The following is a 16,414-nucleotide window of genomic DNA, read 5'->3' as shown; positions in this document are numbered from 1 at the left end:
TAATGCTTTATATTTTATTTTATTGCAACAGAGCAAATCAGCAGTCCTGATGAGAATTAACATATCCATTACTTTTAAGAATACCTTTAAATGGTGAATACCTTTGAGGTGAAGCATTAGGTTTATGTATTAATAAACAAGCTCTTGAAGAAATAATACAATTCTGCATGTATGTTATTATATCATTGTCCCTACTGTTATGGAGTTGATGCCTTTTTGTTTTGTTTTGATTTTTTTGTTTTGGTTTTTGTTTGGCTGGTTGGTTTTTGGTTTTTTGGGTTTTTGTTTGTTTGTTTGTTTGTTGTTTGTTTGTTTGTTTTAAGTTTAGCTCTTAGAAAATCAGAATTACCAATATTTTCATTTAGTGTTGAAGGTTTGCTTTATAAGTTGTTTAAATACATGCCTGGCAAGTACTTGCTGCACTGTAGGAGAAGTTAGATGGGCTGCTTGCATGTTTGCGTTATGAAACTAGTTGACACTTGCAAAATAAAAATGTATTATTTTTTTCTCCAGAGAGTTTTCTAATGGCAATCCTATTTATCTCTTATATTTGTGGATTTCCAAATTTTATGGTTTGGGAATAAGTGCACATAACTTCCTGTTTTCACAGACAATTGAAATGATTGAGAAAGAACAGAGAGAAGTTGAAAGAAGACCTATCACAAAAATTACTCACAAAGGAGAAATAGAAATTGAAAGTGAAACACCAATGAAAGAACAAGAGGAAGTAATGGAAATTCAGGTAGAAAAGAAAGCATGACACCACAGTGTATTTAGTTCATAGACAACGTGGTTGTGAAGTGTTTTGTTTATGATTTTGTTGTTCAGATCTGTAATTACATGTTAGGTCTGAGTTCAGTTTTTCTTTGATCCTTACTGACTTTTACTTCGGGGCCTGGTGGATTAGTTGGTTTTTTTCCTTCCATATTGTGACTGTGTGATGAATTCTGACAATTGTAGAAAATAGAAAAGTAGAAATTAGAAAATGTTCTAAATGTTACCTAAAGATATTTGAGAATACCAATTAATTCTTTTAATGCGTCTGTGATTTTGTGACAGCGTTTTAGGCTATACATCTGAAGCAGAACCTTTATGTCTGAAGGGGAGAAAACACTATAGAACATTTAAGCAATACGAATGGCAGTATTAGCTCTGGATATTAACGGGGTGGGGGGAAGGCTAACTAAAATGTATTTGACTTTTCTTAGGAACCTAATATGAAGTTGTTTGAGAAGTCAGACGAAGCTGAAAAAGATAAAGAAATAAATGAATCTGCATCTCCGGACACCACAAGTCAACATAAAAATCATCTCTTCGATCTTAACTGCAAAATCTGCATAGGTATTCAGAAAAGCACATGAAAATAAATGTATCATGCCTCTATAATTTCATTCATAAATCTCAGTATACCTCAAGAATGTAAATAAATCTAGTTCTTAATGTAGTTTGAAAGATGTGGAAGCAGTGTTCTACTTAATAATTTACAAAAGAGACTACTAAAATGATAGGTTATTGCCATAAACTTGTCATCTTTTTTATAAAAAAGACTGCAGAGAAAGAAATCCCTATAATGGATGTGCATACTAGTGTTGATTCCTCATTTCTTTATCCTGTGCCAGTATAGTGTCAATATTTATGTATAGTACTGTATAAATATATTCAATGGATAAATTTATACAATGTAAAATAGGTATAAAATGTATGAATTCCTTATCCTATCCCGCTTCAATGACAATATGTGGTGGTTTTGGTGTGTCTTCCATGTGTTCAGAGGAACTCCTCTTTTTGTTTCTTTAATAAAAAATAAAGCCCACTGCAATTCCTTCTCTGCAGGACGAATGGCACCACCTACTGATGATCTTTCTGCGAAAAAAGTGAAAGTGTCTGTTGGAGTTGCACGGAAACAGTCAGACAATGAAGCTGAGAGCATCGCGGATGCACTTTCCTCAACATCAAGTATTTTAGCTTCAGAATTACTGGAAGATGATAAGCAAGACTCATCGAAATCATTCACCCCTCTCCCAAAGTAATATAAACTGTAGAAACAGTATTTTTAAATGGAAGACATTATTAATCTTGTTAAGCTATTATGTCTAAAGCTAATTTTTAATTGCATTTCATTAATCCATTTGTGTACTTGAATTTGCACACATCTTAAGAATGGAGTTCTCTGCTGGAGTAATTGTGCATTTATATAAATAATAGTACATATATTGTTGTGATTGCAAACTTCTAATTACCACATTTTCTTTTAGGGAAAAATAAACTATGTTTTCTGATGCAACAAGGTCTAAAAAGAATTCACATTAAAAGAAATCAGGATATAGATTTCATGTTGTATTTTGCTATTAAGGAATGTAGTTTGAACAGTGCTGCATTTGAATGAGTGTGTGTCTTTGTGTATGTGTATATATATAAAGCAGGGAATTTGAGATTGCTCTAAACAGAGCATTTGAAGTGAGAAATCAGACTAGTTTCAAATCTCAGAGCAGTGATTTTCTAGACATGACAGGTAACAGCAGCTTGATTAATGTTGTGCTGTACTTGCTGTCAGCCCCCTCTTCATTTTCTTCCACACTCTGCTATTCATTAAAGAGGAAATTGCAGTTTATGAGACTGCTTGTTTCTGGTTTGAGGGAGGATTTTCTAGAAGAAACAACTCCCAGTTATTTGGAATTGACCACAGTTCGTGCTGAAATTTTGCCTTTATTGGGACAGTGTGATCCTTTACCAAGGACAGTGGACTTAACTTGGAGTCTGCAGTGTCTAGTATAGACAGACGTAAACGTAGGTTTCTGTGTTACTGTAACAGCACAACATCTGGTACTACTGGGCATCCAGTAGTAAAAAAAAAAAACCTGCTAATAGCATGCCTAGAATATTTTGATAGCAACGTGTTGGGAAATGTTGAAATGTGTAATCTTTTCGGTAAGGAAACCCTCAGGTTGAGAAGCACTCTCCTGTGAAATTGTCTTCCCATTTAGTTTTTGCAGCTGCTTTGTTGACAAAACTGAGGGGGTTTTTTTGAAGGGAGGAAAGACAGTTTTGTACAGGTGAAATTGGGTACTCACCTGTACTGGTGAATTGGATACTTCTGTAGTACTCACAGAAGCTGTGGAAGTGATGCATGGGTGAGAAGAGATTAGGAGCCAGCCTGTGGGGCAAGGAGAAGGACAGGGGACATAGGCATTCGGATGGTGGACAGACAGTGTTGCAACAAAATGTAGGAGTTAGGAAAGTAGGATAGGCCAGCAGGCAGTTTGTCTTCATTCCTCCCTGTGGCAGGGGAAAGTCTCACTGGCTGAGCAGCCCCTATATATGTTTGTGTCCCCTTCAGTAGTGTTTAATAACTGTTGGACTAATTAACTTCTCTGTTTTTAAAAGATACAGTAGTGAACTAATGTACTGCTTATCCGCCTGTCCTTCCTGAACCATATATCTACTCCATTGGAAGATGAGAAACGTGATTGTCTGCCTATCTCTTGGCAGGATGCTTAATTGAAAAAGAAAATTCTTCATAATACTTATTTTTTTTATAAAGAAAAATTATTATTTACATTACCTTGTGTGATATATCATGTTATAAACAAAGTGAGTTTTTGTTTGTCCTTTTTTAGGTCAGAAACACCCGGTACTGTGGAATGTGAAAGTCTGTTTCTGGCGCGCCTGAATTTCATCTGGAAGGGTTTTATCAATATGCCTTCAGTGGCAAAGTTTGTTATTAAGGCTTATCCAGTTTCTGGCTCTTTTGAGTATTTAACAGAGGTACTTATATTTACTGCAAAGAACGAACAGTTTATTTATTAACTTTAGCAACTTGTGTACCATGTATGATAGTATAATGATGAAACACAGTGTAGCATGATCACTGTGCTGAGTAAAGTATTTGTGGGAGGGTGTAGGTTAAGGTCTGTATTTTTAAGTAAAGTATTACTCAATAATGTACCTGTGGTTCATCTTATTTACAACAGAAACCTGCTTAATGGGGATTATTTTTTTTTGCCTGGTGGCAGTTCTTGTCCTAACCTTCCATTGTAAGACTAAATTGTCCCTAAAAAAAAAAAGTTTCTGGAATGTTCTCTTCAGTATCTGAGAGGCAGGAAAAGCATGCAATTGCCTTTAATAGTTGTCTTCATTCTTCTGTAAAATTAAGATCAGAGAGCCCATAAGATTCAATGTTACTTCTTGCCAGTTACACAGGAAGCATCAGTTTTCTTATCAAAAGGACTTAGGTTTTCAGTTAATTAGATTGTCTTTAGTTTACTGTCAGATCTTCAGGGGAGTGCAGGGCATGCAGTAATCCTTAATACTTAAAGGATTGGTTTATGAGTAGGATGTTCTTTTCAAAACTCATCTGCTTTATTTCAAAAAACTTTTTTCTTAGATGTTCTTGAACGATCTGAAAGTCTCTTCATGTTGCTTAGTATCCAAGAACAAATTTGCATCTGTATATACATGCATGTGTAGGTTATGTTTTCCTGTCAAGATGAAAATTTTAGAAAGTTTATTACATACTACCGTGGAGCTCTCATTGCAGTTTGATCTTACAGATAGGTTGAGTGTTTCTAGAACACAATACAGTTCTGTTGGTAGTTAATGTTACTGAAAAGAATAGTTTTGGAGAGGTATAAATGAACAGTATCGAATGATAGCTTATTTATTGCATATCATTAACTTTACACTGAGAATATTAATTTAAATATCCAGAGTTTGTTTCTACTGTTGTAACTTCTACTGATATTTTTGAATTATAATTTAAGAACTAAAAGAACAAAGTATGTTTTGAATAAAGGAAACAGATACTGGATGAAGGATTTATCACACTATTTATGTTGGATTCAGATTTCTGTTGTCTTTTCTCATAGGATTTACCTGATAGTATTCAAGTAGGTGGAAGGATATCTCCTCACACTGTCTGGGATTATGTAGAAAAAATCAAAGCTTCAGGGACCAAGGTAAAAATTTTACATATTAAAGACTTGCTGTTTAATGTACATCTGAGTCATCCTAAAGATACTTGTTTTGTTTCTCTTTGAAACATTTGTGAAATACATGACACTTTAAGGATATCTGATGTCTATATTGAATGGGATGAATGGCAACTGCTGGTGTTTATTTTCTTCCTATCTAACCACAACCGGTCATTTGCTCTTTGACAGTACCTGTATTCCTTTGACACAGTAACTTGTCCTGAGTGCCACTTCTCATGTCTTAAGTGTTACCCTTGCATTTCAGTATTGTTACGGTGTGCAAAACCAAGTCTCAAGTGTTACCTTTCATTTTGGTACTGTTACAGTGTGCAAAACCATCTAGATGGCACTCTGATGGACTTGTCCTGTTGTGTTTCAGTTGTCCTTGCGCTTCCCAAAACCAGATAGTCTTTTCCAGATACTGTCTCACAAGTGCTGTATAGCAAAGAATAGCCATTTCCCTTGGCCTGCTGACTGCTTCGTTTCTGACACCCAGAATGCAGTTGACCTTCTTGGCTGGCATGGGCATGTTGCTGGTTCATATTCAGCTTATCCATCAGGACCCCCATGTTATTTTAGGGCAAACTGTTTTCCAGGCAATCAGCTCCTCAACCTGTCTTGGTGCATGAGGCTACTCCAACTCAAAGTGCAGGATTTTAAATTTCAACTTTTCTTACATTGACAAAGGTCAGCCTGTTTTTTCAGCCTGCTGAAGTCCCCCTGCATGGCTGCCAGCCCTTCAGCATATTGACCACTGCCCCTGGTTAGGTGCCATCTCAGTTCTGCAGGGAATCTCCTGTCCAGTGTTCCAGATCACTCATTAAGCCATTAAACAGCATCAGCTTCAGCATCAATTCCTGAGCTGGGCTTCGGGCATAATTCTGGGATCTGAATACTGGTCCTTCCCCATTATTAATGGATCTCTTGGACACAATGGACTACAAAATACAGCTTTGTAGTAATGTTAAGGGTTGGAAGTGGAATAATTAATTGGAAGCCGGCATAAATAAACTTGTTATTTAGCTGACTGATAAAATATTGGCTCTTTTGTCGTGCACTTCAATTAACTTTCTTAGTACTAAATGCTTTTTATTTGTTTTATCTAGTTCTCTTGAATTTTTTTTTTTGGCCATGTTTCTGTTCCTTCTGTCTCCTCTGTTGTTCTCTGCCTTCCTGAGGAGGCTTTTTCTCCTCCGAACTGTGCTTTTAAATAAAGAGCAGTCAGTAAAACAATTAACATTTCACAGAAAAATGTACTTGACCAACTTTTTTTCTCTTCTTGTAAACAGGAGATCTGTGTAGTTCGCTTTACCCCAGTAACTGAAGAGGATCAGATCTCCTATGCGTTGTTGTTTGCCTATTTCAGCAGCAGAAAACGTTATGGTGTAGCGGCCAATAATATGAAGCAAGTGAAAGATTTGTACCTCATTCCTCTGGGTTCTTCAGATAAAGTCCCTCATCACCTTGTGCCTTTTGATGGGCCTGGTAAGTACTGCTTGGAATTTGGAACTTAATCATCATAATGCTATTAAAAGAAGTTTGCAACAGAAATTTAAGAGGAAATTAAATTAAAAAATGCCTGCCATTTTATTCCAAATTGTAATGAGTTTACCATAGTATTATTATATTAGTTTCCTTGAAAATACATTAGTTTCCCGTTGTTAGATTATTCTGATACTTTAAAGTATTGATATTGAAAAAATTACTATGTATAACTTTGTTTCGTGTTATAACTTTGTTCATTCCTTTTCTAACCCACATGGCTTTGTAGATTTCAGTGGCAGTAAACTCAGTTATACAAGTGGACTGTCGTAGTTCTACTGGGTTCCGAATTGATACTCTCACTTTAAAATAGTATTTTTCATTATTTGAAATGTACTAATTCTTTTTTTCTCAAGTATTCCAAAGCTCCTTAAAAAAAATATGTGGAAAGTTTAAAACGTAGGCCAAGGAAGAAAAGGTCCTAAAATAGCTTTCAGCTGTTCTGCTTACACCTGAGTTATTTTGTATTGATTTATCTTGGTTATAAATATTTGTGGATGCTCTCTCTTTTTGAGATAGGCAGGACCGAAATCAAGAGAGTGAGCTACAGCTCATAATTTTTTTGCAAGAACCTAAATTATACAGAACAAAATACATAATGAAGGGATAGGTAATAGTATAACTTAAAACACAGTGCCTTCTCTGGAATGAGGGAATTGTTATGGAAATTCACTCTCGGTAAATCTTTGAAGAAGTATGTCTAATGCAAATTGATGAGGAGACTTTGTGTTTATTTTTTTTTCCTCTTTTGCTATACTACCACTTTTACTAGACTGTAGCTGTGTTAGACAAACACGATGTTTAACTTCTATGCTTCTCTGATGAGACTAAATATCCTAAACAACTGTCTCATGTTCTCTCTTTGGAAGTTATAAGGGGCAGTATAGTACTTAAAACAATTTGCAATATTTGAACTATAGTGTTGGAAATACATTTTTATTATTTTAAGTGTTGTTTGTTGTGTTTAACAATGGAGATTTCAAATTTCAAAAAATTATTACTTTCTGTAATATATTGTGAGAGTATGGGGGGTTTTTTTGAAATGATTGCCTTTAACAAAATATAAAGAGATAATAAATTGCTGTTACAATTTTGTACAGGGATTGAAATACATCGACCAAATTTATTACTGGGATTGATAATTCGCCAGAAAATGAAGAGGCAGATTACTGCTGTTTCAAGTGTTACTAGTAGTTTTGTGGATGAAGCTGCTGAAAGTACCTTGAGTAGCATACCACCAGAGAAGAAAAGCAAGCCAAGCAAACCTGAAGTCTCTCATCACGAGTTGGCACTAGAAGAAGAGGAAAATAATTTTTTCAATTCCTTCACAACTGTGCTACACAAGCAGAGAAATAAACTTCAGCAGTCTAATATAGAAGATGTTCCAGCAGTTGTTGAACCACTGGTGGAAAGCACCAAACATGAACCACCGAAGCCTCTCAGGTTTCTTCCTGGAGTCCTGGTTGGATGGGAAAATCAGCCTTCTACTCTGGAACTAGCAAATAAACCATTGCCAGTGGATGATATTCTTCAAAGTCTGTTGGGTACGACAGGGCAGGTATACGAACACAGCAAGTCAGAAGCAGGTCCTAGTGAAGAGATACCATTATTAAATGAACAGGCAACCTTGAAAGAAGAAAACATCGATGTTGCTGATATAACTACGGAAGTTAGTGAAGCAAAGACTGGTTTGGATGATCTGCAAGAATCCACTAACACTGCTGTAACTGTGGATACAGCAGCTGCAGGGACCTCAAGTTCTGCAAAAAGTGCTGGTTCTTTGATAGGGTTGAGTCTTAAGGGAAAACCTCCAGATGTCTCCACAGAAGCATTTTTAGCAAATTTATCTGCTCAGTCACAGAATAAAGAAACAGAAGAAAGTAAAGAAAATGACCCAAAGTTGCAGGTACCAGACAAGGATAGTGTTTCACAGGAAGTTAAAAGGAGCACAAATTCCAGCTTTTCTTCCTCATCAAATGCAGGGAAAAAACCCAATGAGAACAATGTTAGTGTAGGTTCTGCTGAAGGTACCACTGCTAGTACCTCTAAATCACCACCATTTATTAATCTTAAAAGAGACCCACGACAGGCAGCTGGACGAAGCCAGCAGACTAATACTTCAGAAAACAAGGATGGAGACGTTAGCAGAAGTGAAGACCGACAGAATCCTTCAGGAAATGATCAAGTAGAACCAGAGAATAAACAGTCTTCTGGAGAAGTTGGCTTAAACCTGTATCAAAGTGATCTGCAAACCAATGAGTCGCAGTTCAGTTCAGCTGCAGCTAAAGCAGATAGCACAGTTGCATCACAAGCGGAAGATAACAAACACTCACAGGAAGATACACTGATGCAAAACATTGAAACAGTGAATTCATTTAGAAGAGGACCAGCAGCAACTTCATCTCATTTTGAAACCGAAAATTCTTCTCGTTCTGAATTTATTTCCAAAGTCCCAAGCCCTGTTACAAGCGGCAGCTTCTCATCTGTTGGACCTCCGCAGCAGAATTTTCAGCATCCTAAACCTAATCCACCTGGATTTCAGTTTCAGGCTCCTGCACCTCATAACTTCCCTCAGCAAAGCAACCCTATGTTTGGATTTCCTCCTCATTTACCACCTCCGCTTCTTCCTCCTCCTGGCTTTGGTTTTCCTCAAAATCCAATGATGCCATGGCCACCAGTAGCTCATTTATCAGGCCAGCCACCACATTATGCTGGACCCATTGCACAAGGGCTACCAGTGGCTCACAAACAATCAAGATTTTTGGGACCAGAAAATTTTTTTCAGACTAAAGACAGTAGGAGACCAGAAAGACGCCACAGCGATCCTTGGGGCAGAGAAGAACAGCATTTGGAGAGAGGGTTCAGTAGAGGAAAAAATGATCGACAAAGGCTTTACAGTGAAACCCATCACCAAAAAAAAGAGAGACATGAAAAAGAGTGGAGCAATGAAAAGTACTGGGAGCAAGATTCTGAGAGAAACAGACGCAGAGACAGAAACCAGGAAAAAGAGAGAGAGAGGAAGAGTAGAGAGGAAGGACAGAGAGACAAAGAAAGAGTGCGGTCTCCACACAGTGATAGGGCTGCTGATGGAAAAAGCCCCAGAGAGACTAGAAATCCAGAAAAAAAAACAGAGAAGCCTAAAAGTGAAGAACAGGCTCATGAAAAAGATAAGGAGAGGGAGAAAAGCAAAGAGAAGCATAGAGAACGAGAAAGTGAAAAGAACAGAGAGAGACATAGGGACCACAGTGACAGAACTAAAAGTAAAAGGTAAAAAGATGCAGGCAGTCTTTTAAAATCCTATTTAAATAAACTGTTAGAGTAATGTCGTAAAACTTTGTATAAAAAAAAGAGCCTGCTAGGATTGTGCCATCTTTTTTATTCCATGTTGGTGTTTTGCAGAAACAAGTCTGTGTTTTGGTACCACTCGAGGTACCAATACTCATCCTTTTTTTTCATTATACCAACTATCGCTAGAAGTAGGAGTTTAATATTTTTAAAAATTTTACATTGCTGTATATTCAAAATTTTAAAGATTTCTTTTATTAATATGCAATAAAGGCTTAGGAATTTTGTTAGTTGAGGAAGTTGGCTTTAGTCAAGTCTGCAATATAGTTGCTGCCTTTGGTAATTTGTGCTCTCTTCTGTTTTAAGATGCTCTGATAATTTTAAAGGTGATTTTCATACAATAACCTTCTTTTTAAATTGCACTGTTTTTAAAGACTGTAGCAAAGCCTCAGAATCCACACATTACAACAAAACAATATGCTTGGTGGTGTGAAGAGTTTGGTTTTTTTTTAAATTATTCAGTAGTACAGTAAAAAAATTCAAGTGTATTTCATTAGTTTTCAAGTATTTCCTAAGCATCTGAAGCAGTTTGTGACCAGAAATTGGAAGGCTGAGCTGCTCGAATGTTAATGCTTTAAACTGCACTTGTTTTAATAAGAAAGCATTTTTAACCTAAATTCTTGAAAATATGATTTGTAGTAGTAAATTCATTTCTCCCACCATTTTCCATGCTTCAAAAACTTGAATACCTAAGCTTGTACATTACTTTGTGTTTTGCTATCCTTTTTACTGTAAAATGTAAATATTTTAAGGGATATTTTGATTCTAAAATGATAAAACTTTCTCACATACTGTGTGTGTTTGATTTCATAGGTGTGAAACTGTAGTCTAAATGAATATGGAAAGCTGAATCACATAATGCCACATTTGTTGTACGCTTCATGGCTTGGTTTGTTTTGAGTTTTGGAGAACAAACAGGCGGGAGGGGGCAGAAGAGTGTTTATACCTTTGGGACTTGGGGTAAATTGATATTTTGTAGTGATTACTATCCACTGATGCCAAACAATGCGAACGTGAAAACCAACTCAAGTCACCTACTCTTACACTTCTTAAAATACACTGGGCATCTTGTTGAATCTGTCAGAAATAACAAAAATATTCCACCATATAAAGAAAAATTGAGATTTATTGTTCTGTTTTTCAGCGTTTTATTTTTAGCTTTGAGTACACAACCTTACTATGCTGCTGACGTAACATTTTGCACGTAGCTGTAGAAAAACCTCTTCTCTCCAGGAAGGTCTTCCCAGTTTAACAACACCCTAATTGTTAGTTTTAATTATGAATATATTTTAAAGTAAAATTTTACTCGAATACCTTGCAGGTAGCTTCGTGATCAAATTGATCAAAATTAAAAATCTTGCACAGGATAAAGGGGGTGGTAGACTTTTATTAGGTGATGTTTCTTACGCTCATAGTTGAGAAGACTAATTTAAAAAAAAAATCTTCAGTTTGTTAGTAACTAAAAGCAATATTTAAACATTTTTATAGAATGACAAATTAAATTAGTATTTTCCCAATTAATTCTATCGTCTCTATAGCAGTAGTGCCATTGGATATATCTGGTAGTATTATGCATGTGTTATATTGTTTAAATATTTCCATTAGAGTTCTGTAGGCACGTGAGTTTGTCTAAGCATTGTTCTCGTTTTGGAAGTAATTTTTAAATTGGCAGCTCTCCATGTGAAGATTTTGTTTTGACCTGTTCAAAAGCACTCTACTCCCAGTCCACTGGTGATCTGTCTCTCACACGCACATCCATCTGTGCTTTGAAAATAAACTGGGAGCAGTAAAAATTGCAACTGCCTGGACGGAAGGGATGGGAATGATTTCTGCCAGAACTATCAGAAATAATTTGCTTGGAAAGAATATGTAAACATTTTGCAAGTTTGCTGAGTGCTTTGCTACCTGCTTCATGTATGTAGAACCTAAAGAGAGCTGCAGTAAAACAGCTCTTAAGGAAGAGTTTTGTTAAGTGTTTAAATTAACAAAAAGCAACAGTCTGCAGGACATGTTCCTAGGATCTGAGTTAGTGTAATGGGAATAAATCCTGTTACTACAGGAATAAAGGATTTTATCTTCTCTGTTGCCTTCAGTCAGTCTCCTTCCAACGCTTGTGTTAGCTGGAACTGCTTTGATTACTTGTTCCTTGTTTTACCTTGACTCACTGCTCAGATCACAAAGGGCAGTGTGCACTGCTGAGGAACTGGCAGTACACCAGAAGCCCTAGAGGGAACAGGACAAACGCTAAATATACTCCCCTCTCCAGCATCACATGGTGATAAAAGGCCCTACTTAGAGAGACTGGAAGAGTCTGGGGACGACTCAAATGCTAATTGGGCTTTATGAGCTGCCTGTTGGGAAGAGGCGAAGAAGCTCTGCTGCATCAAGCTGATCACTTGGGGCCTCAGAGCAGCAGCAGAAGGTAGAAAGAACCTCACAAATATGTTTGCGGATGCTTAATAAAACATCTTGGGGTAGTTCCATAGCCAAAGTGTGCAGCAGTAATCTTCAAGTCACCTGTTAACTGACTTGGCAGTGCATTCATTGCCACATATGAAGTATGGTTACATGGAGACAAGTGTGTGTCACCTAGTTTTAGGTGCTTATTGTCTCTGCTCCATATCTGCCTTATGGAAAGATAAACACGCACCCTGCCTTCACCTTCTTCCCCCCTGCCCCAGAATAGTTACTTGTTTCTGACCTGTTTTTACATTTTGAAAACTCATATTCAGAGAATTCCCATGCAAGGAGGTGATGTTTTATTATGTGCTTTTGAGCAATAGAAAAGTAAAAAAGGGAAAGATAGGAATCAATCACTATTATTTTTATTGAAGCCTTTTATTTATATAGTAAGCCAGCAGTCAAATGAGAAATGTAGATGTAGATAAATCATTGGTTTGAGCACATTAAAATAAACTGGATTTTTTTTTGTTGCTTCCTGAAGCAGAATATAACTGAACTTTTTCAGAGGGAATATAATTTTTGCATTTATAGATCAAGAGCTCTATTTACTTTTGATATTATGAATTAATGAAAGATATAGTCAGGGAAATTCAGTTTGTTATGACCAAAACCTTTGTCTAGTAAAATTTTGATATCTTATTTATGGGCATATAAGCCAGAAAGGTGTAGCTAAAGCAAAGCAGTTCTTGGACTTTCTGATTTTTAAGCTCTTAAGAATAGAAGTTACTTGTAGACAGAATGCCACATTCCCACATTCCGGTTGTGAATTGTTAAAGCAAAAAGTTTTCATGTAGTCAAATAGGGGGAGACCTCTGCTGGAGAAAACCAGCAGACCTTTTTTATCTCTCTTAAGTGAAATACCTTTTCTGCTCTTAAAATCATTCTTTGAGTGTAATATTTTAAGCCTGTGTTCATGCTAAGCTCTACTGCTTTACATAAATGCATACAGGATGGACAGAGACTCAGAAGGGAGGGAGAACTTCATTACCTAATTAGGATCTTTGTGGGCTTAACAAGTAATTACGGCTGTTATGATTTAAATAATTCTGATTACAATAGATATGTACTTTTTGCCCCAAATACACCTTTTCTTCCCTTCCCCAATTTCAGTTTTTACACTTGACCTTAATATTATAAAATTATAAGAGAAACACTAATAAAATTTGAGAGTTGGAGAAACAGGTTAACAGTTGTCTGTTCTCATAAAGCAACAAACAATACTTGAATGATGGTTGTCTTTATAAGCTAATTACTATCTATTTGTTGACAAAACTATTTCCAGCACAATAAATAAAAAATCCCATTATTTAAAGTAAATACTAAAGAGTATAAGTAAGTAATTTTAGGAGTAAAACATGTCTTATATCTATTAATACTCAACATAAAATTGTCCCTAATTACTTTTTTTTCTTAATGAAAAGCTTTCTTCTGTTGGTTTCTGAGTATTACACTGCCAACTAACACAAGAAACAGGAGGAAAAGGAAGTTTATCACTTTTACAGAGTCTTGAACATTTTTTCAATTAATTTCCAGAATTTCCATCATAAACATTGTACCCTTCTGCATTCATTAGCTGAATCTTCTTGGAATCTTGGAAGAGCACAACATCTTTAATTTTACCAATGAATTCCTTCTGAAAAAGCCCTGTAGTGACTACATTGACTTTCCTGCCAATTTCAAACCCACCAAAATAACAAATGCCACCATAGTTTAAAGCAGTGTATTTTCTTTGTGGATCAATGTCTTCAAAAAGAATTAGCTCCTCATCAAGATATACCTTAATACAGGTTTGGTTTTGAACTACAGTAACAAAATGCCATCTTCCGTCACAGCAGGTTAAGTATTTTCTGTGCATTAGAGGAACAGAGATTCTTTCTCCAAGATTAACCACAACTTTTAATGTTGCATTGGCAATACCAATGGCAAGGAAGTCATTATCTTCATCTTCACTTTTGCCTATCCATGCTATTAAGCCTTCAGTTTGATTGGTAGTAAAATTTAAAGAAATGCGGCTGTACCAGAGGTCTCTTTTTCTGTAATAAGAATCTGTGTATTTAATGTAGGAGTTGCCAACAAACTTTGCTATGTAAAATTTGATTTTTCTATCACAGTACTTACCTGACCAGCCTAGTGCACATACACAGGTGTATGAAAATGAAGAAGGTTGAGGAATACAGAGCGCTTGAGACCCACACATGTTTTGTGAACAGTGAACAGATTGTTCGCATGTGGTCCCTGTCCACTCGTGTGGGCAAGAACAAGAAAAGCCTGAGCTTTCAACTTGACATGTTGCGTTATTTTTGCACACTGAGTACCCACAAACTGTTCCGTCACAGTCACCAACATTGGCTCCGTCTTTGGGATCAGTCGCAGTAAGCTTCAGTTCCCTGTTGTTTATAACAATTTCTCGAATGCAACCAGTGAAACCTATGGGTTCATTTTCTACTGCCATTGAATTAACAAGGTTTAAGGAAGACACCCCTCCAACAAAAAAATCTGTGTGTGTGTCTAGTACATTCATTCCAGGACTAGCTTTTTGAGTAATGTTGATACCATCCAGGTCCAGGTAGCCTTCATTGCCAACTCTTCCTGCTTTGAGTAAGTGCCATGTATTTCCATTTGCACGGACCTTCTGAAGGGCCTGTAGGATGACTGTCTTGTCTCCGAGATTGTAGCGTAACTGTGTAAATCCATTTACTAATGATATACATAGAAAGTCACCTGTAAAAAACGGTATAAAAGAGTTTTAATTTCCAGAGGTGGTGCACTGAAGAACAGCATATTAGTAATCTTGATACTTTCTTGCCTGCACTTCCTTGTAACATCATCATCATGTCTAAATCACATAAAGAGAAGTGTTCCCTGATAAGCTGCTCTTGGCCCTCTTTTTCTTTTTTTACTCTTGTAAACTGAGCTTGTGTTTGCTTCAAGGTAAAAAACCCAACCTTCTGCAAAGCTCTGCTTTTGTGCAGAAACTAGGTAACTGTGAGGCAGGAGGAAACAGGATCGCTTTGGCATCCAGGAAATGTGAGTTGGTGGTTTTCCCATTGAAAAGAATCAAGTTTTGACCAACTTACAAAAGCAGAAATACTCTCAATTTCCATATACTTGATGGATTTGTTAGTTTAGTGCACTGAAGGTGAGTCTGCAGCAGACATACTCTGCTTTACCTGAAGCTCCTTTTCACAACAGGGATTTTTTGGGTTTAATATTCTGACAGCTGTAGGAACAGGTAAGCTTTTTATTGAATTGTTCTTCTGGAGGGCTCCATGACAGGAAGTATTAGGAAGGATTTTTCTTGTTCTATCAGTGTTTCTGGCCTTACAGGCAGTGTAAAAGGAGAGAGAGTACCACTTTGGACTGTACTTACAAATGTGAAGAAGAAAAGCTGGGAAAGGTTAGGAAATGGAAGCTGGAAGGAAAGTTTGTAAGATCAGCAGTAGAGTCTGATGGGGTAAGTGGCAGCGAGGCAGAAGAGGACAGCAGAATATTGTGCTATTGAAAGCTATATTTTCAACCTTTTTGATATTTGCCTATGCAATTTAATTTTTTTATATTACTTTTGGAAATAATAGGCATTGGGTTGTTGTTATCAGTTAAACTGGTAAACCAGTTTGTTAAACTTGAATGTAAGCTTTCTCTCCTAATAGTTACCGTTCCAATTTCCTTAAAGATTCAGCATTTTTAAGGGTGAACCTGTTAGTAGAATGATGAAGTTTACTTTCATGGGTGTTCAGTTTTTGAGTATTTCTGGTCCTTGAATTACATTGCTTTTAGTAAAGTTAAAGTGAATGGCATAATTTACTCGAGGCTTGTGAAAGTTGCTAAAACTATTACCTCCATTTTGCAGGAATTATTCAGGTTCCCATTCAGGCAGGGTGGAGATGGTTCAGTTGTATTAGTGGCTGTAGAGCACCTGCTTTGTGCCTCACCTTCCCTGCCCCAACCACCCATGGGAAGAAGAAAGCTCTTCATTCTTTCAACTCCAGTGATGGCAGAGCACTTCCTTCCTAGTTCTGGTTGTGATGACCTCTTTTACTTCCCTATGTTCAGTGTTCTTTTTGAGTACTTTGTCTTGTTACGGGTTTTTTTCA

General features: G+C 36.6%; 2 protein-coding genes across 11 annotated transcripts in view; one reads left to right on the top strand and one right to left on the bottom strand.

Moving 5' to 3' along the window:
• The window catches only part of PHF3 (PHD finger protein 3), a 51,502-nt gene extending 39,564 nt beyond the window's left edge, over positions 1-11,938 (top strand). For 7 of the 10 annotated variants that reach the window (XM_027730521.2, XM_027730516.2, XM_027730514.2 and 4 more), the window contains 7 exons: positions 611-742; positions 1,209-1,341; positions 1,834-2,026; positions 3,618-3,765; positions 4,866-4,955; positions 6,260-6,455; positions 7,613-11,938. In XM_027730521.2, coding sequence (XP_027586322.1) covers positions 611-742; positions 1,209-1,341; positions 1,834-2,026; positions 3,618-3,765; positions 4,866-4,955; positions 6,260-6,455; positions 7,613-9,783 — 3,063 coding nt within the window. In that variant the 3' untranslated portion in view covers positions 9,784-11,938. The remainder of the gene's footprint in view (positions 1-610; positions 743-1,208; positions 1,342-1,833; positions 2,027-3,617; positions 3,766-4,865; positions 4,956-6,259; positions 6,456-7,612) is intronic. The other 3 variants (XM_027730513.2, XM_027730522.2, XM_027730517.2) reach the window with 1 other exon arrangement.
• Positions 11,939-12,676: 738 nt separating this feature from the next.
• Positions 12,677-16,414, bottom strand: part of LOC113992859 (protein eyes shut homolog) — a 262,860-nt gene continuing 259,122 nt past the window's right edge. The window contains exon 15 of the mRNA XM_027730560.2: positions 12,677-15,041. Within this exon, the coding sequence (XP_027586361.1) occupies positions 13,843-15,041 (1,199 nt within the window). The 3' untranslated portion in view covers positions 12,677-13,842. The remainder of the gene's footprint in view (positions 15,042-16,414) is intronic.

This window comes from Pipra filicauda, unplaced genomic scaffold, assembly GCF_003945595.2.
Source record: "Pipra filicauda isolate LSUMZ 115617 unplaced genomic scaffold, ASM394559v2 scaffold30_size5312502_pilon, whole genome shotgun sequence".
NCBI classification, from domain to species: Eukaryota; Metazoa; Chordata; class Aves; order Passeriformes; family Pipridae; genus Pipra; species Pipra filicauda.
The sequence above is the reverse complement of the archived record's forward strand: the minus strand, read 5'-3'. Positions and strand labels throughout refer to the sequence as shown.